Source organism: Diaphorina citri, unplaced genomic scaffold (genome assembly GCF_000475195.1).
Source record: "Diaphorina citri unplaced genomic scaffold, Diaci psyllid genome assembly version 1.1 scaffold2464, whole genome shotgun sequence".
Classification (NCBI taxonomy): Eukaryota; Metazoa; Arthropoda; class Insecta; order Hemiptera; family Psyllidae; genus Diaphorina; species Diaphorina citri.
The window spans coordinates 5,797-31,463 of record NW_007379886.1 but is presented as its reverse complement, the minus strand read 5'-3'; the positions used below and the strand labels follow the sequence as shown (position 1 = coordinate 31,463).

At 39.7% G+C, this 25,667-nt stretch overlaps 1 protein-coding gene across 1 annotated transcript; it reads left to right on the top strand.

The window, feature by feature from the left end:
* Positions 1–23,918, top strand: LOC103518979 (vam6/Vps39-like protein; the record flags this gene model as incomplete). Its single annotated transcript, XM_008484059.3, has 24 exons — positions 1–92; positions 471–567; positions 933–1,095; positions 1,514–1,634; positions 2,293–2,478; positions 3,078–3,137; positions 3,205–3,391; positions 3,870–4,114; positions 4,821–4,950; positions 5,515–5,771; positions 6,179–6,299; positions 12,047–12,148; positions 13,643–13,897; positions 16,005–16,261; positions 16,669–16,789; positions 17,337–17,438; positions 18,449–18,621; positions 19,257–19,506; positions 19,881–19,975; positions 20,639–20,917; positions 21,026–21,103; positions 21,710–21,959; positions 22,752–22,846; positions 23,640–23,918. Coding segments are annotated over exons 2-24 (3,885 nt in total), but the record flags the coding sequence as incomplete, so codon positions are not given.
* Positions 23,919–25,667: the final 1,749 nt, after the last annotated feature.

Below are 25,667 nucleotides of genomic sequence, written 5' to 3'. Positions count from 1 at the left end.
TCCAGGATTTCCTACCATGAGTTTGGAGATTTGAGTTACCAAAGCTCTAGTTTGGATGAGTGATTGTAATAGTTGTTATCAGTTATCAAGTGGTACTTAAGTGGTAGGTAGATAAGTGATGATGAAGTATTGGAATTAATCTGAGGTAGGACTGGTAGGAGGAGAAAATTAAGGAAAAAGATATACCTACCTTTTTTAAAATGATAGATGTGGCATTTTAGTTTTATATCTTTTTCCAAATTCAGGGGACCTATAGTTACCTGCATGAATGACTTGACACTCCCTACTCCATTCTTTTTACTCCATATACCAAAATTATTGACACCCTAACAAGCCTATATTTTCTTTATTCTGCCATCACTATTTGGCTTTTGGCTACAGCTGATACCACTACAACAATAACAAATGGCACTTGAACATTTATTGCACAATAATGTTTAATAGTAGTAATTTCTCTCACTCATTCTTAGATTATTCAACAAATCAAGATGCATGAAGCCTATACAGTCACACCCATTGTCAGGCTGAATACTCAGCATCAAACTATCGAGTCCATAGCAGCCTATGGTAAGTACCTATCATTCAGCTAGGTTTGTTTGGTTGGTATCTGTATGGGTGACCATCTGACAGTCACATGCTGTTAGCTTTCCCCAGACTGGGTGAGGAAGTGGATAGCTTTATGTGTTGTGTTGAACAAAAAAAGATCAACACACAAAGGAAACATTGGAAACATCCATACTAGATTTAAGGTCTGATTGAGCCTACGGGAAACCCACAAAGAGGCCCTTTTTCTGAGAGACTTCTATAGTTCACTGAATTGGCAGTTTTTTTTCCATCCTGAAATGTCCCCTTCTCTCTGCCACTTTGGCCATTCTTATTTCTTCTGCTAACCATCTATTTCAGCTTTTTAATCAGTGTTGTTTTATCAACAGGAAAAAATGTGTTTGTTGGTACTCGGCAAGGCCATCTCCTTATCTACAACATTTACAGTGACTACGGTAAAGAGGTCACCCAACTCCTGTGTTATAACAAGACATTCAGCAAGAAATCCGTTCTGCAGATTGCTGTTGTACCCCATTTGGATATTTTGATCAGGTATGGCACTTTCAGTGCCAAGTGATACTTCAAAGTATCAACTGCCTCTGTGCTAACATGAATATTTGTTTTAGATTATTAATATGTTGCTCTGTCTTAGCCGATTTCAGGGAAATCACAGTCCTGATAACAATTTTCTCAGGGTTGTGTTTACACTTATTTTTCCTTTTCTTTTCAAAGAAAACCAACCTATGAAGTAGTTCCTGTGTTGGACTTCAAATTTGGAGGTTGGTGATTTCAGTCCAGGTCAAGTCATGGAATTTATTTAGGTGCATTAATTGGGGAATGACATTTGTGACAAACATTTAAGTATGCTTACTTAACACAGTTAAAAATTTATTTTAAAGGGGAAAAAATGGAAGGTTTTAGAAATATTAGGTAAAATCAAATAATCCTGTTCTATCTTCTTTGGTTGCAGCTTGTGTGGCTCATCGGATGGTCTCATTACTGTTCATGATATCTCCAACATTAACCTTCAACAAGTCATTCAAACATTGGATGAATGCAAGGGAGCAAGCAAGTTCTGTATTGACATTCAGGCAAGTCAATGGTTAATAGTCATAAGCACTTTTATGCTCATAGTGTTCATAGTCTGGCAAATGCTTAAATAGGGTCGACATTTCTTGTCAGTCCCTTTTAGGGCTGCCTGGAAGAGAAACAAGAAACACCAACCCTATTTAAGTAGGAAAAGGCTAGTAAGAAGAAGAAGATAGTCTAACAAGTGCTTCTTCATTTTTTTGTATGGACAACTATACTAAGGAGCATGGTTGGTACGGTAGTAACACACTTGCTTTGCCATGCAGAAGGTCTTTGGTTCAATGCTCAGAGTTAATAAAAAAAATTGCAATCACATTTTAATTGCAAATATTTCAACAGAATCAACAGGTTATTTTCTAGTATTCTTGAGTTGACCCATCACCTAAATGGGAAGTATTGTGTATCTAATCTACCCATCTGATGAGATAGACGTAGGTTCCTGATTTTTTTTCTTTTTTTTAAGTAAGCAATAAGCTATACAATAAGTAAATAAAAAATCTAAAGAACAAACTTCTATTGTCATGAGTCATGACGATTATTGATTACCAGTGCTGTGTATTCACAACCATTCCGAGGCTGGTAGAGTCACAAATCGAGTTATTTTTACTTTTCAATTACTGGGAGAGTTATTTTAACTCTTAATTGTTTCTCCTCCCTCAGGAACACCGCTCTCTCACTGGTGAAGTCAAGATTACAGTCATGCTGTGTGTGGTGGTTAAGAAACGCCTGAAAACTTACTACTGGAAGAATCGCACCTTCATGAAAAATACCGACATCAATTTGAGAGACGTGCCCCTGTCTTTAACCTACTGCAAGGGCCATCTGGTACTGGGATTCAAGGATCAATGACTGACATGACCATCAATGTAAGTGGATCAACTGAGTTGTCCTTTCTTCCTCCCTTTTGCCCTTTTTGTACCCTGTTGCTAGGTATAAAAAAAAAAAAAAAAAAAAAAAAAAAAAATCAATGTTTATGTTTCGTCTAATTACTTACCACCATACCAAATTCCAATGTTTTAATTTAAGTGCCGCATAATATTTTTTTTTTTTTTTTTAGTTACCAACATAGGTATATATTTATTTTTTAACGTGTAACATTTCAACATCATTGATAGTAGTATATCACTGTCCTATAAGCTCAAGACTTGTGTAGGACATTGAAATTGATGGAAGTTCCATCACCTTACGTCTAGCTTGCTCCAAATTACCGAATGCACTTCTGCTAGACTGAAGGTACCTAACGGATAAGTGTACTTGGACTTTGGAGAAAAAAAAATAGAGAGAGAGGTCTGTTAGAGGAACTGTCTATTGAGGATAATACCTGGCCCGGGCGAGAATCGAACCGGGAACATAGCGCTTAGACGCGCTACCCTCCAAATTAACTAAACTGACTGCGTGAGTGCGTGGACCACATACAACTTACATATAATCGCTTCTTATTCTAGTTGACTGATAATAACAAAGAGACTGAACACTTCCCCATTGGTAAGAACAGTGAGCCAATGGTAACCCGAGTAACTGCGTGAGTGCGTGGACCACATACAACTTACATATAATCGCTTCTTATTCTAGTTGACTGATAATAACAAAGAGACTGAACACTTCTCCATTGGTAAGAACAGTGAGCCAATGGTAACCCGAGTTACAGAGACGAGCGTAGGACTGGATACGGATGGGCAAACCATTGTACTGGACATTACCAGTCAGAATAGCATCTCCTGCACAGCTATCACTTGGGATGAAGCTCCTGTTAATATAGGTAAGTAAAATAAGTTTCAGTTGATTACATAACTTCCCTTCTTATAGGATAAAAAAAGTACTTACTTTTCGAGTCTGGAACCACCTCATATACGATGCCAGAATGTTGATGTCTCCACTGCTATTTCAGTTGCAGCCACAAGATCTGCCATGGTGCAGACATGACCAAGTAATGGGCAAATTAGAAGATGTGCAATGTCCTGAGTAAAAGCATTTACAAGATGTGAAAAAATAAAAGTGGTTTGATAGAGGGAACTGTAACAACGGAGGTCTTATGGCCCCGATATCGAAGAGAAAAGCAAGACAGGATAGGAGAAAGCCAGCCGTTCCGAGAACGAACATTATGCGTTCAGTATAAAATACGCCCCATGTATCGGCCTTAAATTGTGGAACTTTGGCTCAGAATAACAGAATAATTTTTTATAAAGTGATCATTTATTTTATATGCCTATTCTTTTATTATTATTTATCTATTTCAGTCTACGACGAGCCCTACTTTATCGGCCTCCTTCAGGATCAGATCCAGATTCGAACCCTCGATCCGAGCCTTCTCATTCAGAATCTAACCACGATCGCCAAGGCCAAGTTCATAACCCGTGTCAAGTCAGGTTTGGTGTATGTTGCCACCACATCCCAAATTTGGTCCGTCCAAACTTCATCCAGAGTGAAGCAAGTGTCGCTACTTCTCGAAGAGAGGCAATTCCAGCTAGCCCTCAAACTTGTGGTAAGGACAACTAGTAGTAAACTAGCATTGAAAAAAAGTCAAAGTGAAGCAAGTGTCGCTACTTCTCGAAGAGAGGCAATTCCAGCTAGCCCTCAAACTTGTGGTAAGGACAACTAGTAGTAAACTAGCATAAAAAAATGTCAAGGTCTTGAGTTGACCCATCACCTAAATGGGAAGTATTGTGTATCTAATCTACCCATCTGATGAGATAGACGTAGGTTCCTGATTTTTTTCCGAAAAAAAACTCTATGCATTTGACACCTATGTTATAGAGTATACTATCAATAAATTCCAACTCTCTGCCTTTAAGAGTTTTGTTCTTTTTTCGATTCTAACGTTACATACAGGGTTCATTTTGACTCAAAAAGTGAATATTTGTTTATTGTTGAAAAAGATATTGTACCTCGGCACTCTCAAGGCACATTCTTTTACATCCATGTCGATCCAAGAACGGAATAGTTTAACTAGAAAGTTTCCGTCCTGACCGGGATTTGAACCCATTAACTCCAGGTTGAATATTTGTTTATTGTTGAAAAAGATATTGTACCTCGGCACTCTCAAGGCACATTCTTTTACATCCATGTCGATCCAAGAACGGAAAAGTTTAATTAGAAAGTTTCCGTCCTGGCCGGGATTTGAAGCCATTAACTCCAGGTTGAGAATTCCACGATATGTCGCTAAAGCTTCAGCATTTGTTTCATTTCAGAACATATCGGAAGATTCTGAGGAGGATAAAGCTCGCAACGTAGTTCAGATCAAGACACTATACGCACATGATTTGTTCAATAAGAAGAAATTCACAGAGGCCATGCAAACTTTCTCTGAACTTCGTACAGGTAGGAGCTTCCAAGATGCATGAAGCCTATACAGTCACACCCATTGTCAGGCTGAATACTCAGCATCAAACTATCGAGTCCATAGCAGCCTATGGTAAGTAACTATCATTCAGCTAGGTTTGTTTGGTTGGTTTCTGTATGGGTGGCCATCTGACAGTCACATGCTGTTGGCTTTCCCCAGACTGGGTGAGGAGGTGCATAGCTCTATGTGTTGAACAAAAATGAGCAACACAAAGGAAACATCCATACTAGGGATGGGTAAATATTGAGTGAATTGATTCTTTGAAGAGTCGAGGTTGTACCTACGTTGCTGTTTATTCATACAATTCGTAGAGGCAAAAACCGAAATTTTCTTGGAAAAAACGTCGGTGGTGGACACACAAACCCATAATTTCCAGTTTTTACTTTCCTTATCCTATAGGAAGGAAAGTTTTTAGTTTCCTTATCCTAAAGGAAGGAAAGTAATGTAATCGGGTCAAAATTTCGATGGTCAGTTTTTAGTGCCAAAATACGTTTTTAGGTATTATTTGTTCATTTCTCGGTTTTATTTCAATTACATTTCAGACCCTTGTGAAGTTATCAAGCTGTTTCCCAACATGCTACCTCGCACGCGTAGCGGTTCTTCGCCTCTGAGTAAGCAAACTTCACCTACATCATCGTCAGCGGTGGGTGGCTCGGATCTAGAAGATGGCATTCCGGCTCTTATTCAGTATCTGACAGAGGCGAGGCTTCATTTTCATGACAATGGGAGCATGAAACCCTCGCAGCGGGAACAGTTGCCTCAGATTATTGATACGACACTACTCAAGTGCTACTTACAGGTATAGTCAGATTAACTCCAAACACAAAAAGCCAAATCCGAGGCTTAGGTATAGGGGCAAACAGCCCTAAAGGATGGGTTGAGCTTCTACGAACCTATAATGGTAAGTTGGTAACGCACTTGCTTGCCATGCAGAATGTCTTGTATTCGAATCCCACGATCAGCAAAAATTTGTACTCGTTTTTCGATTGCAAATATTTCAACGAGTCATTTGCTACTTGCTCGTGTTGAACCAACCCCAGTAGGTGTTTTTTCCCCTTTACTGAGGCCTTAGCCTACTCCTATTACTGTTGTCTACTGTTAGGCTAAGTAAAAAAAAGAACGTTGATAAAAATTCAATACCTTAACTGGAATCGAACCCACGCCCTTCCGATTACCAGTTATTACTATTTATTTGTATTATTTCAGACAAATGATGCCTTGGTGTCTCCCCTCCTGCGAATAAACAATTGTCATTTGGAAGAAAGTGAGAAGGTTCTCCTGGAGTATGAGAAATATCCGGAACTTGTCATTCTCTATCAAACCAAAGGTATGCAGGAGGTTCGGGTTCGATGTCCACCATCGACAAAACTTTGTACTCGATTTTCGATTGCAAATACATATTTTAATAGGAGCTTCCAGTATCTAACTTGTCATGTAGTTCCTGGAAATTTTCTTGGAAAAAACGTCGGTGGTGGACACACAAACCCATAATTTCCGGTTTTTACTTTCCTTATCCTATAGGAAGGAAAGTAATGTAATCGGGTCAAACCAAACTAAAGCGTGTGGTGGGGGGAAAAAGAATCGGCTATGCTGCAATCTCATTGGTTACGAAAAGCAGCGAGAGTGATCCTGTGTGCAGGGGGGGTTACCTCATCTATCTGTCTCTCTCTTACTACAAAAGAATCGCGATTCTTTTAGAGTCGATTCTTTGAGTCAAATATTTGAAAAGAATCGAGTTGTGGTATTTGAATATTCAAAAAGAGTCGAATATCCCATCCCTAATCCATACTAAATTTAAGGCCTGATTCATCCCATGGGAAACCCACAAAGAGGCCTCTTTTCTTTCGAGTCGTGGTATTCGAATATTCAAAAAGAGTCGAATATCCCATCCCTAATCCATACTAAATTTAAGGCCTGATTCATCCCATGGGAAACCCACAAAGAGGCCTCTTTTCTTTCGAGTCGTGGTATTCGAATATTCAAAAAGAGTCGAATATCCCATCCCTAATCCATACTAAATTTAAGGCCTGATTCATCCCATGGGAAACCCACAAAGAGGCCTCTTTTCTTTCGAGTCGTGGTATTCGAATATTCAAAAAGAGTCGAATATCCCATCCCTAATCCATACTAAATTTAAGGCCTGATTCATCCCATGGGAAACCCACAAAGAGGCCTCTTTTCTTTCGAGTCGTGGTATTCGAATATTCAAAAAGAGTCGAATATCCCATCCCTAATCCATACTAAATTTAAGGCCTGATTCATCCCATGGGAAACCCACAAAGAGGCCTCTTTTCTTTCGAGTCGTGGTATTCGAATATTCAAAAAGAGTCGAATATCCCATCCCTAATCCATACTAAATTTAAGGCCTGATTCATCCCATGGGAAACCCACAAAGAGGCCTCTTTTCTTTCGAGTCGTGGTATTCGAATATTCAAAAAGAGTCGAATATCCCATCCCTAATCCATACTAAATTTAAGGCCTGATTCATCCCATGGGAAACCCACAAAGAGGCCTCTTTTCTTTCGAGTCGTGGTATTCGAATATTCAAAAAGAGTCGAATATCCCATCCCTAATCCATACTAAATTTAAGGCCTGATTCATCCCATGGGAAACCCACAAAGAGGCCTCTTTTCTTTCGAGTCGTGGTATTCGAATATTCAAAAAGAGTCGAATATCCCATCCCTAATCCATACTAAATTTAAGGCCTGATTCATCCCATGGGACTTACACAAATGAGCTCTGATCTTGAAATTTGTCGCGACGACCTATGAACTCAAAGCGAGAAAGTTTTAGATAACACTTCAGTCGTTAATTTAAGACCGGTTTTAGCGTCATCTATGTTAAGCTACGCCGAGCAAGGCCAATAAATGGATGGGTGACTTGAACATTATATTGGGAATAAAGGGAGAACGGGCTCTAGTCTTGATTTTACATCATTACATAAAAGTAAAATCAAAAAATCAAATCAAGAATAATAATAAACTGAATATTAAACAAATTAGGTAGGTACATATATGTAGGTACTGATTTTCTCTAATCACTACGGGCTAAAAAATTCCCGGAGGGACGGACCCTGCTTGTTTAATCAATATTGTTTTATCAACAGGAAAAAATGTGTTTGTTGGTACTCGGCAAGGCCATCTCCTTATCTACAACATTTACAGTGACTACGGTAAAGAGGTCACCCAACTCCTGTGTTATAACAAGACATTCAGCAAGAAATCCGTTCTGCAGATTGCTGTTGTACCCCATTTGGATATTTTGATCAGGTATGGCACTTTCAGTGCCAAGTGATACTTCAAAGTATCAACTGCCTCTGTGCTAACATGAACATTTGTTTTAGATTATTAATATGTTGCTCTGTCTTAGCAGGTTTCAGGGAAATCCTGATAACAATTTTCTTAGGGTTGTGTTTACTCTTATTTTTCCTTTTCTTTTTAAAGGAAACTGACCTATGAAGTAGTTCCTGTGTTGGACTTCAGATTTGGAGGTTGGTGATTTCGGTCCAGGTCAAGTCATGGAATTTATTTAGGTGCATTAATTGGGGAATGGCATTTGTGACAAACATTTAAGTATGCTTAACACATTAAAAAATTTATTTTAAAGGGGAAAAAATGGAAGGTTTTAGAAATATTAGGTAAAATCAAATAATCCCGTTCTATCTTCTTTGGTTGCAGCTTGTGTGGCTCATCGGATGGTCTCATTACTGTTCATGATATCTCAAACATTAACCTTCAACAAGTCATTCAAACATTGGATGAATGCAAGGGAGCAAGCAAGTTCTGTATTGACATTCAGGCAAGTCAATGGTTAATAGTCATAAGTGCTTTTATGCTCATAGTCTGGCAAATGCTTAAATAGGGTCGACATTTCTTGTCAGTCCCTTTTAGGGCTGCCTGGAAGAGAAACAAGAAACACCAACCCTATTTAAGTAGGAAAAGGCTAGTAAGAAGAAGAAGGAGAAGAAGAAGAAGAAGAAGAAGAAGATAGTCTAACAAATGCTTCTTCATTTTTTGTATGGATAACTATACTAAGGAGAATGGTTGGTACGGTAGTAACACACTTGCTTTGCCATGCAGAAGGTCTTTGGTTCAATGCTCAGAGTTAATAAAAAAAATTGCAATCACATTTTAATTGCAAATATTTCAACAGAATCAACAGGTTATTTTCTAGTATTCTTGAGTTGACCCATCACCTAAATGGGAAGTATTGTGTATCTAATCTACCCATCTGATGGGAGAGACGTAGGTTCCTGATTTTTTTTTCTTTTTTTAAGTAAGCAATAAGCTATACAATAAGTAAATAAAAAATCTAAAGAACAAACTTCTATTGTCATGAGTCATGACGATTATTGATTACCAGTGCTGTGTATTCACAACCATTCAGAGGCTGGTAGAGTCACCACAAATCGAGTTATTTTTACTCTTCAATTACTGGTGTACCCCATTTGGATATTTTGATCAGGTATGGCACTTTCAGTGCCAAGTGATACTTCAAAGTATCAACTGCCTCTGTGCTAACATGAATATTTGTTTTAGATTATTAATATGTTGCTCTGTCTTAGCCGATTTCAGGGAAATCACAGTCCTGATAACAATTTTCTCAGGGTTGTGTTTACACTTATTTTTCCTTTTCTTTTCAAAGAAAACCAACCTATGAAGTAGTTCCTGTGTTGGACTTCAAATTTGGAGGTTGGTGATTTCAGTCCAGGTCAAGTCATGGAATTTATTTAGGTGCATTAATTGGGGAATGACATTTGTGACAAACATTTAAGTATTATTTCTGTTTGCCAGCCTGTCTCCCCAGTTAGCATGGAGGGTAGTCCCGCTTAGGACGAACTTTATCCTTTTTATTATGTTAAGGCGGTCTCTTCCTGATCCCTTGTGTGCCGCGTCCATTTTAATTTAGGACTATTGCACTGAACATTTAAGTATGCTTCACACAGTTAAAATTTTAGGTTGGTGATTTCAGTCCAGGTCAAGTCATGGAATTTATTTAGGTGCATTAATTGGGGAATGACATTTGTGACAAACATTTAAGTATGCTTACTTAACACAGTTAAAAATTTATTTTAAAGGGGAAAAAATGGAAGGTTTTAGAAATATTAGGTAAAATCAAATAATCCTGTTCTATCTTCTTTGGTTGCAGCTTGTGTGGCTCATCGGATGGTCTCATTGCTGTTCATGATATCTCCAACATTAACCTTCAACAAGTCATTCAAACATTGGATGAATGCAAGGGAGCAAGCAAGTTCTGTATTGACATTCAGGCAAGTCAATGGTTAATAGTCATAAGCACTTTTATGCTCATAGTGCTCATAGTCTGGCAAATGCTTAAATAGGGTCGACATTTCTTGGCAATCCCTTTTAGGGCTGCCTGGAAGGGAAACAAGAAACACCAACCCTATTTAAGTAGGAAGGATGAATGCAAGGGAGCAAGCAAGTTCTGTATTGACATTCAGGCAAGTCAATGGTTAATAGTCATAAGCACTTTTATGCTCATAGTGTTCATAGTCTGGCAAATGCTTAAATAGGGTCGACATTTCTTGTCAGTCCCTTCTAGGGCTGTCTGGAAGGGAAGCAAGAAACACCAACCCTATTTAAGTAGGAAAAGGCTAGTAAGAAGAAGAAGATAGTCTAACAAGTGCTTCTTCATTTTTTTGTATGGACAACTATACTAAGGAGCATGGTTGGTACGGTAGTAACACACTTGCTTTGCCATGCAGAAGGTCTTTGGTTCAATGCTCAGAGTTAATAAAAATTTTGCAATCACATTTTAATTGCAAATATTTCAACAGAATCAACAGGTTATTTTCTAGTAGTCTTGAGTTGACCCATCACCTAAATGGGAAGTATTGTGTATCTAATCTACCCATCTGATGAGATAGACGTAGGTTCCTGATTTTTTTTCTTTTTTTTAAGTAAGCAATAAGCTATACAATAAGTAAATAAAAAATCTAAAGAACAAACTTCTATTGTCATGAGTCATGACGATTATTGATTACCAGTGCTGTGTATTCACAACCATTCCGAGGCTGGTAGAGTCACAAATCGAGTTATTTTTACTTAACTTCTATTGTCATGAGTCATGACGATTATTGATTACCAGTGCTGTGTATTCACAACCATTCAGAGGCTGGTAGAGTCACCACAAATTGAGTTATTTTTACTCTTCAATTACTGGGAGAGTTATTTTAACTCTTAATTGTTTCTCCTCCCTCAGGAACACCGCTCTCTCACTGGTGAAGTCAAGATTACAGTCATGTTGTGTGTGGTGGTTAAGAAACGCCTGAAAACTTACTACTGGAAGAATCGCACCTTCATGAAAAATACCGACATCAATTTGAGAGACGTGCCCCTGTCTTTAACCTACTGCAAGGGACATCTGGTGCTGGGATTCAAGATCAATGACTACATGACCATCAATGTAAGTGGATCATCATGCTGTGTGTGGTGGTTAAGAAACACCTGAAAACTTACTACTGGAAGAATCGCACCTTCATGAAAAATACCGACATCAATTTGAGGGACGTGCCCCTGTCTTTAACCTACTGCAAGGGCCATTTGGTACTGGGATTCAAGATCAATGACTACATGACCATCAATGTAAGTGGATCAATTGAGTTGAGTAGTTTATCGTTTATCGCCGAATGGAGGGTAAAATCCTCATCAATAAAAACCTTAGCAGTTATACAGTGACTTTAAACTCCTTAAAGAACAAGCGAAATCTGACTATGGTCGAACACTAGCACACACACTCCAACCATGTACTAGTTATCGACAGCTACATTTTCTCGTTCTTTGGTTGCAGCTTGTGTGGCTCATCGGATGGTCTCATTACTGTTCATGATATCTCCAACATTAACCTTCAACAAGTCATTCAAACTCTACAAAGAGGCCACGATCAGCCCAGTGGTAACACGCTTGCTTGCCATTCAGAAGGTCGCGGGTTCGATGCCCAGCATCGACAAAAATAAAATGGCGGTGCTTCAAAGTCATGCCTCTTACGTTGTTCCCGTACAAAGGACGGGTCAACCACTACTATTCTAATACTCGTATACCTTTATTGTTACAGGTCTTCATGCAAAGGCTTTGAAGCTCCTTCAGTCGCAGGCAAAACAAGAAAATTCGCCTCTGTTTGGCGCTCAACGAACGATTCGCTATTTACAACATCTGGGTAAGTGTATTGGGCGTACATCACTCAAAAACATAAATTGAAGGGGGGAAATGCCAAGTAAACATCCCAAAAAGCTTGGCATTTTACAAGTACATACTCAAATCTCGTACGGAAAATCAAAGTATCAACTGCCTCTGTGCTAACATGAACATTTGTTTTAGATTATTAATATGTTGCTCTGTCTTAGCAGGTTTCAGGGAAAAACAAAATCGCGAAATCCGCGAACAAAATCGCGAAATCCGCGAACATAATCGCAAAATCCGCGAACATAATCGCAAAATCCGCGAACAAAATCGCCAAATCCGCAACCATAATCGCGAAATCCGCGAACAAAATCGCCAAATCCGCGAACATAATCGCGAAGTCCGCGAACATAATCGCGAAACCGAACATAATCGCCAAATCCGCGAACATAATCGCCAAATCCGCGAACATAATCGCGAAATCCGCGAACATAATCGCGAGATCCGCGAACATAATCGCCAAATCCGCGAACATAATCGCCAAATCCGCGAACATAATCGCCAAATCCGCGAACAAAATCGCCAAATCCGCGGAGAAAATCGCGAAATCCGCGAACAAAATCGCGAAATCCGCGAACATAATAACGAAATCCGCGAACAAAATCGCGAAATCCGCGAACAAAATCGCCAAATCCGCGAACATAATCGCGAAATCACATAGGTACGATATGTACATAGGTACGATAGGTGATAGGTAACATACCTATTATTAAAAACAGATAAACAAAATACAGTCGAACCTGGATAAACGAGAATCCAAGGGACCAGCTCATTTTTTCGTTTAAGGCGGTTTAATACAACATTTTCTCATTTATAAAGGTTTAGCAAAGTGGAAGAGCAAACTCTGATGAAAGCATGACAAATTTAAACAAGTTAAAATTCTGATTTATAGAGGTACCTAATTTTAAAATTAAAAAACGCGTCCCGAATTTTTTCTGGAACAAAAACGGAAATTCGGGACAAAACGCCCCAAAATGAAAAACTGAACGGGACGCCGGGACAACCCCTGAAACTCGGGACTGTCCCGGCCAATTCGGGACGTTTAGCAAGCCTAGGTATAGATAGACCTAATCAGATTGGGTAAACATTATATTTAATATAAAGGTGTGTCCAAACATAGTCGACCGGCCGTCGATCGATGAGGTGAGTCTATGTTATCGAGGCAGTGTGAACGGTTTAGTCGACATCGAACGATGGCCGGCCGACTATGTTTATTGCCACTCGGCGAAAGCTAAAGCCGCTAAAACAACAACAACAACAACAACAACAATGGTCTGGTTTTGTTACGTTAAACAGGGAGTAGACCAGCTTAGCCTGGCTGGGGGACTTTAAACAGGGATATACCAGCCTGAATTTTTCTTGCTAAAGAAATAGCAAAGTTAACTGCGAAGGGCAAAATAGTTACTTTACAACTTGGTTTCGACTGCACAGGTGCACATTCTCCTGCTCAAGCTCCTGATCAGCGCGCCAGACAACTGGCTAAGCGGCATAGCAGCGCCCGAACCGGTTCAGCCCAATATCGACACCGCCCTGGACATGCTGGAGGGAAACGCCACGCGCATACCCGCCGCATGCGCGCTCCAGCTGCTGCCTGACAATGTTCCCTTGTCGCGAGTGCTGTACTATTTAAAGATGGCTCTAAGCAAGTCGTTGAATGATAAGAGAAGGGCGCAAGTGATGCGAGGTCTCCTGTATGCGGAACATTTACAGGTAGGAACATTTACAGGTGGGAACATTTACAGGTAGGAACATTTACGGGTAGGAACATTTACAGGTACGTTTTCCCTTTTGTCTGTTTGACTTTGTTCCCCCTATATCTTTTTGATTTTGACCTCCGCGTTTTCGAAAAGTTTATTGTTTATTATTTTTTTTTAATGTTTATTTTTTTAGATAGGTTTAATAGAGGGAGCTGTAATTGCCAAGGCCTTATCTTCCTTAAATTGAAGGGAGAAGGACAGGATAGGAGAAAGCCAGCCGTTCCGAGAACGAACCTTATCTGTTTAGGATAGAATCCACCCCGGGCGGGAATCGAACCTGTGGCCTAGAGCTTACAAGGTAGGCGCACTACCAACCGGAGAAAGCCAGCCGTTCCGAGAACGAACCTTATCTGTTTAGGATAGAATCCACCCCGGGCGGGAATCGAACCTGTGGCCTAGAGCTTTAACATCAAAGGATAAAGGCAAGTAAATAATACAAGGCAGGCGCACTACCAACGAGCCAGCCGTTCCGAGAACGAACCTTATCTGTTTAGGATAGAATCCACCCCGGGCGGGAATCGAACCTGTGGCCTAGAGCTTACAAGGCAGGCGCACTACCAACGTTTAGGGAAAAAATGACTGAAAATAATAATATTAAATAATCCTTTTTATCTATGTATCTCTGTATTTTGATGATGTGAAACTGTGTAAAATAATTACTACCAACGTTTAGGGAAAAAATGACTGAAAATAATAATATTAAATAATACTTTTTATCTATGTATCTCTGTATTTTGATGATGTGAAACTATGTAAAACAATGAACAGGTAGACGGATACCGAGTAAGGATCAGAGATCACAAATTCCGTGAGAATACAATACATGTTTATATTTAGGGATGATGTGAAACTGTGTAAAACAATGAACAGGTAGACGGATACCGAGTAAGGATCAGAGATCACAAATTCCGTGAGAATACAATACAAACATGTTTATATTTAGAGTTCAATTTGAAGAAGTTTAATCAATCAGATTGCCCCAATGGGATTAAATTGAATGTCCAAAAGTGTCTATAGTTCTTCTTCACAAAAATGAAGCCCTGATTTTCAAAACTGAAATTCAACTGTTCAACTTCTTAAAATCAAAGTTTGACTGTATGCATGTACCTACCTATGGTATGCCCAACCTGGTCTAAAGTTACCGAAATCTCCAGAGAGCTGGAACTCAAATTACAAAATCTCAATGTTTATAGTCCAAGTCCATTTATTGTGTTATCCTCGGGCGTTTCAAGTTAACAGATTACTGAAATCTGTTTATGGACTTGGACCTACATACGATCTTTTACACAATCCTGGTTGACTTAGGTCAAAAATTTGAGTTCCAGAAATTTGGTATGTAGATGTCAAATGTGACAAGGATGTGACACGAAACTTTTGGTTAAGATCGGTGCAACGGTTGGCGTCATTTTACCGCTTTTTGGAGGTTTTCGGTGTAATTTAACAATATATCGGGAACGGTTTGAGCTAGAGACTTGAAATTTGATATGTAGTTTACAAATGTGACAAGGGTGCAACCTCAAAACGTTTGGTTGAGATAGGTGCTGCGGTTGGCGGTATTTTGACCGCTTTTTGGCGGTTTTTGACCGTTTTTTTAGCGGTTTTTGACCGGTTTTTTTTTTAGCTGTTTTCAGCTATACCGACGAAACGGTTAGAGATATTGTAAAAGTTTGGTTATAAGAACAAGAACACCCAAAATAAGCATCATTCAATAGGATGAGGAAAGTCGTGTGATGTTCACACCAGATTTTTTGATAGAGGGAATTTAAACAACGGAGGTCTTATCGTGCCGAAATCGAAAGAAGGAGAAGAAAGCCAGCCGGAAACGAACTTATCTGTTTAGCATACAGTTCACCCTGGGCGGGAATCGAACCCGTGACCTAACGCTTACAAGGCAAGGCATCTTCCAAGCTAACGGGGCTGGCATCAGCCTCTTTATGTTGATTCAGAAGAAAGTAAAATGTATTTACATACTGCCATCACTTTAATCTTCTATAGTTTCCACTAGACACAGTAAAATCCGTTTATTATTATTATTTTATTCTTTCATTTATCGGTTTTATTTCAATTACATTTCAGACCCTTGTGAAGTCATCAAGCTGTTTCCCAACATGCTACCTCGCACGCGTAGCGGTTCTTCGCCTCTGAGTAAGCAAACTTCACCTACATCATCGTCAGCGCTGGGTGGCTCGGATCTAGAAGATGGCATTCCGGCTCTTATACAGTATCTGACAGAGGCGAGGCTTCATTTTCATGACAATGGGAGCATGAAACCCTCGCAGCGGGAACAGTTGCCTCAGATTATTGATACGACACTACTCAAGTGCTACTTACAGGTATAGTTAGCTTAACTCCAAACACAAAAAGCCCAATACGAGGCTTAGGTGTAGGGACAAACAGCCCTAAAGGATGGGTTGAGCTTCTACGAACCTATAGTGGTAAGTTGGTAACGCGCTTGCTTGTCATGCAGAATGTCTTGTATTCGAATCCCACGATCAGCAAAAAATTGTACTCGTTTTTCGATTGCAAATATTTCAACGAGTCATTTGCTACTTGCTCGTGTTGAACCAACCCCAGTAGGTGATTTTTCCCCTTTACTGAGGCATTAGCCTACTCCTATTACTGTTGTCTACTGTTAGGCTAAGTAAAAAAAAGAACGTTGATAAAAATTCAATACCTTAACCAGAATCGAACCCACGCCCTTCCGATTACCAGTTATTACTATTCTTTTGTATTATTTCAGACAAATGATGCCTTGGTGTCTCCCCTCCTGCGAATAAACAATTGTCATTTGGAAGAAAGTGAGAAGGTTCTCCTGGAGTATGAGAAATATCCGGAACTTGTCATTCTCTATCAAACCAAAGGTATGCAGGAGGTCCCGGGTTCGATGTCCACCATCGACAAAACTTTGTACTCGATTTTCGATTGCAAATACATATTTTAATGATTCTCTATCAAACCAAAGGTATGCAGGAGGTCCCGGGTTCGATGTCCACCATCGACAAAACTTTGTACTCGATTTTCGATTGCAAATGCATATTTTAATATTTATACACGTTTCTACAAAGAGGCCACGATCAGCCCAGTGGTAACACGCTTGCTTGCCATTCAGAAGGTTGCGGGTTCGATGCCCAGCATCGACAAAAATGTTCAAAATGGCGGCACTTCAAAGTCATGCCTCTTACGTTGATCCCGTACATAGGACGGGTCAACCACTAGCTACAAAGAGGCCACGATCAGCCCAGTGGTAACACGCTTGCTTGCCATTCAGAAGGTCGCGGGTTCGATGCCCAGCATCGACAAAAATGTTCAAAATGGCGGCGCTTCAAAGTCATGCCTCTTACGTTGATCCCGTACAAAGGACGGGTCAACCACTAGTATTCTAATACTAGTATACCTTTATTGTTACAGGTCTTCATGCAAAGGCTTTGAAGCTCCTTCAGTCGCAGGCAAAACAAGAAAATTCGCCTCTGTTTGGCGCTCAACGAACGATTCGCTATTTACAACATCTGGGTGAGTGTATTGGGCGTACATCACTCGAAAACATAAATTGAAGGGGGAAAATGCCAAGTAAACATCCCAAAAAGCTTGGCATTTTACAAGTACATACTAAAATCTCGTACGGAAAAACTGTATCTAGAACTTTGCCTGACATCTGCCTTATAAGCGCTATGTGACGGGTTCGATTTTTGCCCAGGGGGGGGGGCGAATTTTATCCTAAACACATAAGGTTTCTTATGGGACCGGCTGGCTTTCTCCTATCCTGTCTTCCTTCTCTCTTCGCTTTCGAGACGATAAGACCTCAGCAGTTGTAACTGCACCGTTCGCTCTATCAAACCTCTACAAAAAATATATAAATATATATCAAAATGAATTTCCCTAGCGAATAGCTTCCTAGTGACCTAAAAGAACCAAAAAACACAACCCCGACCCAAAATTGTAACTTTCGTTAGAAATGAATAGCTCACCACCAAAGGGGATTTAATTACAAATTCACCCTTGAAGTTTTTTTCGGCCGGGGGGGGGGGGCGAATTTTATCCTAAACACATGAGGTTTTTTATGGGACCGACTGGCTTTCTCCTATCCTGTCTTCCTTACTTCCTTCTCTCTTCGTTTTCGAGACGATAAGACCTCAGCACAGCAGTTGTAACTGCACCGTTCGCTCCATCAAACCTCTACAAAAAATATATAAATTTAATATATATCAAAATGAATTTCCATTTTATGGGACCGACTGGCTTTCTCCTATCCTATCTTCCTTCTCTCTTCGCTTTCAAGACGATAAGACCTCAGCAGTTGTAACTGCACTGTTCGCTCTATCAAACCTCTACAAAAAATATATAAATATATATCAAAATGAATTTCCATAACGAATAGCTTCCTAGTGACCTAAAAAAACCAAAAAATACAACCCCGACCCAAAATTGTAACTTTCGTTAGAAATGAATAGCTCACCCCCAAAGGGGATTTAATTACAAATTCGCCCTTGAAGTTTTTTTCTCTTATCCCGTTTCTAAATCAGGCGAGGATCACATGGACATCATTCTCAAGTTTTCCAGCTGGATTCTTGAGGATAATCCAGAGGAAGGTCTAAGGATATTTACCGAAGATATTTACGAAGTAGAACAACTACCCCGGGCTCGAATACTGGACTTTCTACTCCGGAAATTCAAACACCTTGTCATCCCTTACCTGGTGAGTTACTTGTGTTAAGCTACAGTAGGTGTGGTTGATATTTGGATCGACGTGGCAACCGACTGGGCTCTGGGCGATCGCTTGATGTTATATTTTCCCGGCCCTCAGGGTGGGCTTGTGTTAAGCTACAGTAGGTGTGGTTGATATTTGGATCGACGTGGCAACCGACTGGGCTCTGGGCGATCGCTTGATGTTATATTTTGCCGGCCCTCAGGGTGGGTGAGGTCAATGTGAGTTTATCGTTTATCGCCGAATGGAGGGTAAAATCCTCATCAATAAAAACCTTAGCAGTTATACAGTGACTTTAAACTCCTTATCAGGGTGGGTGAGGTCAATGTGAGTTCAGTAGTTTATCGTTTATCGCCGAATGGAGGGTAAAATCCTCATCAATAAAAACCTTAGCACTTATACAGTGACTTTAAACTCCTTAAAAAACAAGCGAAATCTGACTATGGTCGAACACTAGTACACACACTCCAACCATGTACTAGTTATCGACAGCTACATTTTCTCGGTTTCAGGAGCACGTAATGAACGTATGGGGCGACACAACGAATTTCACAACATGCCGATAACTAGTACACGCACTCCAACCATGTACTAGTTATCGACACCTATATTTTCCTCGTTTTCAGGAGCACGTAATCAATGTATGGGGCGACACAACCAATCTATTTCACAATACGCTCATTCATGAATATCGCGAGCGTATTCAAAGCTCAACGGGTAACTCAGCGACTCAGATACGAGCCAAGTTGCTCAGTCTGCTCAAAGACTCGGACCACTATTCGCTGGAGAATGTACTGGTTCAATTCCCCTATGATAGTTTGTTTGAAGAGCGGGCGATTGTGTTGGGCAAGCTGAAGAAACATGAACAAGTGTTGGGTAGGTGATGTTTTATTTCGACGATAAGAATGGGGCGACACAACCAAAGTTAATAAAAACAATGAAAAAACTACTCTTTAATGGAATCAAATCCTAACTCCCTTCCGTGGAAGAGTGAGTTACATATTTTAGGCTCTGACTCATTGACTGAGTAGTCCACTGAAAATTATTGTATGTACCTAGTAATAGCACTAATAGCCTAAGTACTGCTATGGTAAAGGGACTCTTTAGTCGTAATAAGCACGAAGCATGAGCCTATTTAAAGTCAATAAAGAGGTGCTCTATTAAACTGTTGGTATAATGGAACAACTTGTTTTAAGCTGACAGTCTAAATAAAGCACTACTTATACTTATATTTCTCATTCTTATTTCAGCTATTTACGTGAACGTGCTTGGAGACATACAGAAAGCTATGGAATATTGTGATAATGTTTATCAAACCAATCCTCAGGCCAAAGATAAAGAGGAGGTAAGTTTTCATTTGAAGTATTTAAGACCACCGTTGTTAACCAGCTTTCTCCAACAAACATTTTGAAAAATAAATCTAAAAAATACTTGTAGGCCTTTCAGTGCCGTTTTATTTCGTAACAACGGAACAGCCAATACATTACATAGTCTGGTTGTTGGTTGGGTGAAACACCTCACGATGGCTGACTGCGGTTCAGGACGAGCCAGCCAATTTAACATGGCTTGAGCTAGAGACTATCACCCCGGTGTATAGCAGATACAAAAAGATATCTTTTCTTTATTCTGCAATTCTGCCATTGCCATTCGGCGATAGCTAAAGCCGCTAAAACAACAACAACAATGGTCTGGTTTTGTTACGTTAAACAGTCACTTTAACATGGCTAGAGCTAGAGACTATCACCCCGGTGTATAGCAGATACAAAAAGATATCTTTTCTTTATTCTGCTATTGCCACTCGGCGAAAGCTAAAGCCGCTAAAACAACAACAACAACAACAACAACAATGGTCTGGTTTTGTTACGTTAAACAGGGAGTAGACCAGCTTAGCCTGGCTGGGGGACTTTAAACAGGGATATACCAGCCTGAATTTTTCTTGCTAAAGAAATAGCAAAGTTAACTGCGAAGGGCAAAATAGTTACTTTACAACTTGGTTTCGACTGCACAGGTGCACATTCTCCTGCTCAAGCTCCTGATCAGCGCGCCAGACAACTGGCTGAGCGGCATAGCAGCGCCCGAACCGGTTCAGCCCAATATCGACACCGCCCTGGACATGCTGGAGGGAAACGCCACGCGCATACCCGCCGCATGCGCGCTCCAGCTGCTGCCTGACAATGTTCCCTTGTCGCGAGTGCTGTACTATTTAAAGATGGCTCTAAGCAAGTCGTTGAATGATAAGAGAAGGGCGCAAGTGATGCGAGGTCTCCTGTATGCGGAACATTTACAGGTAGGAACATTTACAGGTAGGAACATTTACGGGTAGGAACATTTACAGGTAGGAACATTTACGGGTAGGAACATTTACAGGTACGTTTCCCCTTTTGTCTATTTAAAGATGGCTCTAAGCAAGTCGTTGAATGATAAGAGAAGGGCGCAAGTGATGCGAGGTCTCCTGTATGCGGAACATTTACAGGTGGGAACATTTACAGGTAGGAACATTTACGGGTAGGAACATTTACAGGTACGTTTCCCCTTTTGTCTGTTTGACTTTGTTCCCCCTATATCTTTTTAAGATCCTTGTAATGGGCATGGGCAAATAGGCATGCTATGACACAGACCACACGAGTCTAATACACTGCACCAAGGAATTAGAGGAACGCTGCAATTTTACTTTGTTTTTCTTTGGATATTGGGACCTAGGGATTATCAGTCTGACATCATTTAATATCATTAGCATAAAACTCATGATTTTCATATGTTTTGATCAAGGATTCAAATAAATTTGATTTGAACAAGAAGAGCAAAGATGGCGGAAGAAAACTTGAAAAAAATATCATCTTTCCTTTAATGGCTTGTTCCAGTTTATAATGGTTATTTTATTACATTCCTACAAATTTCATGTCAGTGCTTCGAAATATACCTATACGACGATTTTTTTTCCTCATCAAGATTTTCTCGTTTTCAGGAGCACGTAATGAACGTATGGGGCGACACAACGAATTTCACAACATGCCGATAACTAGTACACGCACTCCAACCATGTACTAGTTATCGACACCTATATTTTCCTCGTTTTCAGGAGCACGTAATCAATGTATGGGGCGACACAACCAATCTATTTCACAATACGCTCATTCATGAATATCGCGAGCGTATTCAAAGCTCAACGGGTAACTCAGCGACTCAGATACGAGCCAAGTTGCTCAGTCTGCTCAAAGACTCGGACCACTATTCGCTGGAGAATGTACTGGTTCAATTCCCCTATGATAGTTTGTTTGAAGAGCGGGCGATTGTGTTGGGCAAGCTGAAGAAACATGAACAAGTGTTGGGTAGGTGATGTTTTATTTCGACGATAAGGATGTGTGAAGTTAATAAAAACAATGAAAAAACTACTCTTCGTTTGTTTGAAGAGCGGGCGATTGTGTTGGGCAAGCTGAAGAAACATGAACAAGTGTTGGGTAGGTGATGTTTTATTTCGACGATAAGAATGGGGCGACACAACCAAAGTTAATAAAAACAATGAAAAAACTACTCTTTAATGGAATCAAATCCTAACTCCCTTCCGTGGAAGAGTGAGTTACATATTTTAGGCTCTGACTCATTGACTGAGTAGTCCACTGAAAATTATTGTATGTACCTAGTAATAGCACTAATAGCCTGACTGAGTAGTCCACTGAAAATTATTGTATGTACCTATACCTAGTAATAGCACTAATAGCCTAAGTACTGCTATGGTAAAGGGACTCTTTAGTCGTAATAAGCACGAAGCATGAGCCTATTTAAAGTCAATAAAGAGGTGCTCTATTAAACTGTTGGTATAATGGAACAACTTGTTTTAAGCTGACAGTCTAAATAAAGCACAGTGAGTTACATATTTTAGGCTCTGACTCATTGACTGAGTAGTCCACTGAAAATTATTGTATGTACCTAGTAATAGCACTAATAGCCTAAGTACTGCTATGGTAAAGGGACTCTTTAGTCGTAATAAGCACGAAGCATGAGCCTATTTAAAGTCAATAAACAGGTGCTCTATTAACTGTTGGTATAATGGAACAACTTGTTCTAAGCTGACAGTCTAAATAAAGCATTACTTATACTTATATTTCTCATTCTTATTTCAGCTATTTACGTGAACGTGCTTGGAGACATACAGAAAGCTATGGAATATTGTGATAATGTTTATCAAACCAATCCTCAGGCCAAAGATAAAGAGGAGGTAAATTTTCATTTGAAGTATTTAAGACCACCGTTGTTAACCAGCTTTCTCCAACAAACATCTTGAAAAATAAATTTAAAAAATACTTATAGGCCTTTCAGTGCCGTTTTATTTCGTAACAACGGGGGACTTTAAACAGGGATTATACCAGCCCGAATTTCTCTTGCTAAAGAAGTAGCAAAGGTAAAATTGCGAAGGGCAAAACAACGTGCTTGGAGACATACAGAAAGCTATGGAATATTGTGATAATGTTTATCAAACCAATCCTCAGGCCAAAGATAAAGAGGAGGTAAGTTTTCATTTGAAGTATTTAAGACCACCGTTGTTAACCAGCTTTCTCCAACAAACATTTTGAAAAATAAATCTAAAAAATACTTGTAGGCCTTTCAGTGCCGTTTTATTTCGTAACAACGGAACAGCCAATACATTACATAGTCTGGTTGTTGGTTGGGTGAAACACCTCACGATGGCTGACTGCGGTTCAGGACGAGCCAGTCACTTTAACATGGCTAGAGCTAGAGACTATCACCCCGGTGTATAGCAGATACAAAAAGATATCTTTTCTTTATTCTGCTATTGCCACTCGGCGAAAGCTAAAGCCGCTAAAACAACAACAACAACAACAACAACAATGGTCTGGTTTTGTTACGTTAAACAGGGAGTAGACCAGCTTAGCCTGGCTGGGGGACTTTAAACAGGGATATACCAGCCTGAATTTTTCTTGCTAAAGAAATAGCAAAGTTAACTGCGAAGGGCAAAATAGTTACTTTACAACTTGGTTTCGACTGCACAGGTGCACATTCTCCTGCTCAAGCTCCTGATCAGCGCGCCAGACAACTGGCTAAGCGGCATAGCAGCGCCCGAACCGGTTCAGCCCAATATCGACACCGCCCTGGACATGCTGGAGGGAAACGCCACGCGCATACCCGCCGCATGCGCGCTCCAGCTGCTGCCTGACAATGTTCCCTTGTCGCGAGTGCTGTACTATTTAAAGATGGCTCTAAGCAAGTCGTTGAATGATAAGAGAAGGGCGCAAGTGATGCGAGGTCTCCTGTATGCGGAACATTTACAGGTAGGAACATTTACAGGTGGGAACATTTACAGGTAGGAACATTTACGGGTAGGAACATTTACAGGTACGTTTTCCCTTTTGTCTGTTTGACTTTGTTCCCCCTATATCTTTTTGATTTTGACCTCCGCGTTTTCGAAAAGTTTATTGTTTATTATTTTTTTTTAATGTTTATTTTTTTAGATAGGTTTAATAGAGGGAGCTGTAATTGCCAAGGCCTTATCTTCCTTAAATTGAAGGGAGAAGGACAGGATAGGAGAAAGCCAGCCGTTCCGAGAACGAACCTTATCTGTTTAGGATAGAATCCACCCCGGGCGGGAATCGAACCTGTGGCCTAGAGCTTTAACATCAAAGGATAAAGGCAAGTAAATAATACAAGGCAGGCGCACTACCAACGTTTAGGGAAAAAATGACTGAAAATAATAATATTAAATAATACTTTTTATCTATGTATCTCTGTATTTTGATGATGTGAAACTATGTAAAACAATGAACAGGTAGACGGATACCGAGTAAGGATCAGAGATCACAAATTCCGTGAGAATACAATACATGTTTATATTTAGGGAAGTGAGAATATAATACATATTAATATTAATGTTTATTTAGGGAATTAGTGAGATTTTTCCAGTCTTATTCAATTTAAAGAGTGAGTAACAACGTATAAAAACATTTCGAATACTCAGGTGAAGGATGGTTGACCGAAGTGTCTTTAAAAGATTTTTATTTTATTTTATTTATTTATTTATTTTCTGTCTCTCCTTAAAATGTTGATTGATTTCATTTATTTTGAAAAATAGTGAGATTTCTCCTATCTTTGCCAGGCCTCGTTAGCTTGTTTGGTAGCGCGTCTGTCTTGTAAGCGCTAGGCCGCGGGTTCGATTCCCGCGCGGGGCGGATTCTATTTTGAACGGATATTGTTTGTTCTCAGAACGGCTGGCTTTCTCCTATCCTGTCTTTCTTTTCTCTTTCATTTCGGAGCGATAAGACCTTAGCAGTTACAGTTCACTCTATCAAGTACCTAATTTTAAAGTTAAAAAACGCGTCCCGAATTTTTTCTGGGACAAAAACGGAAATTCGGGACAAAACGCCCCAAAATAAAAAAACTGAACGGGACGCCGGGACACCCCCTGAAATTCGGGACTGTCCCGGCCAATCCGGGACGTTTGGCAAGCCTACTTAGCATAAAACTCATGATTTTCTTATGTTTTGATCAAGGATTCAAATAAATTTGATTTGAACAAGAAGAGCAAAGATGGCGGAAGAAAACTTGAAAAAATATCAGCTTTCCTTTAATGGCTTGTCCCAGTTTATAATGGTTATTTTATTACATTCCTACAAATTTCATGTCAGTGCTTCGAAATATATACGACGATTTTTTTTCCTCGTCAAAGTACATGTACAAAAAGTTACATCACACGTATCTTCACATATTTGAGCTATGCAAGAGAGCAACAGACTCCACATAACACAATATGGGGTCAATTTAAGCAAAGTGACCCATGAACTTAAAAAACCTCAGTGTGTCTCTCTGACCTAGATTATGGACAGTCGTGTTGCGCGGGTCAAGACAACACGAGACATTCCTAAGACTAGGACATCGGTTGATTTTAAAATTCCAAAACGTTATGTAAGAGGTAAAAAAATGTAGCATTTTTACTGCTAAAGTCATATCAGGTTTGTATGTTTAAAAAGTAAAACTTTTTTGAAAAAAAAAAAAAAAAAAAAAAAAAAAACAAAAAAAAAACGAAA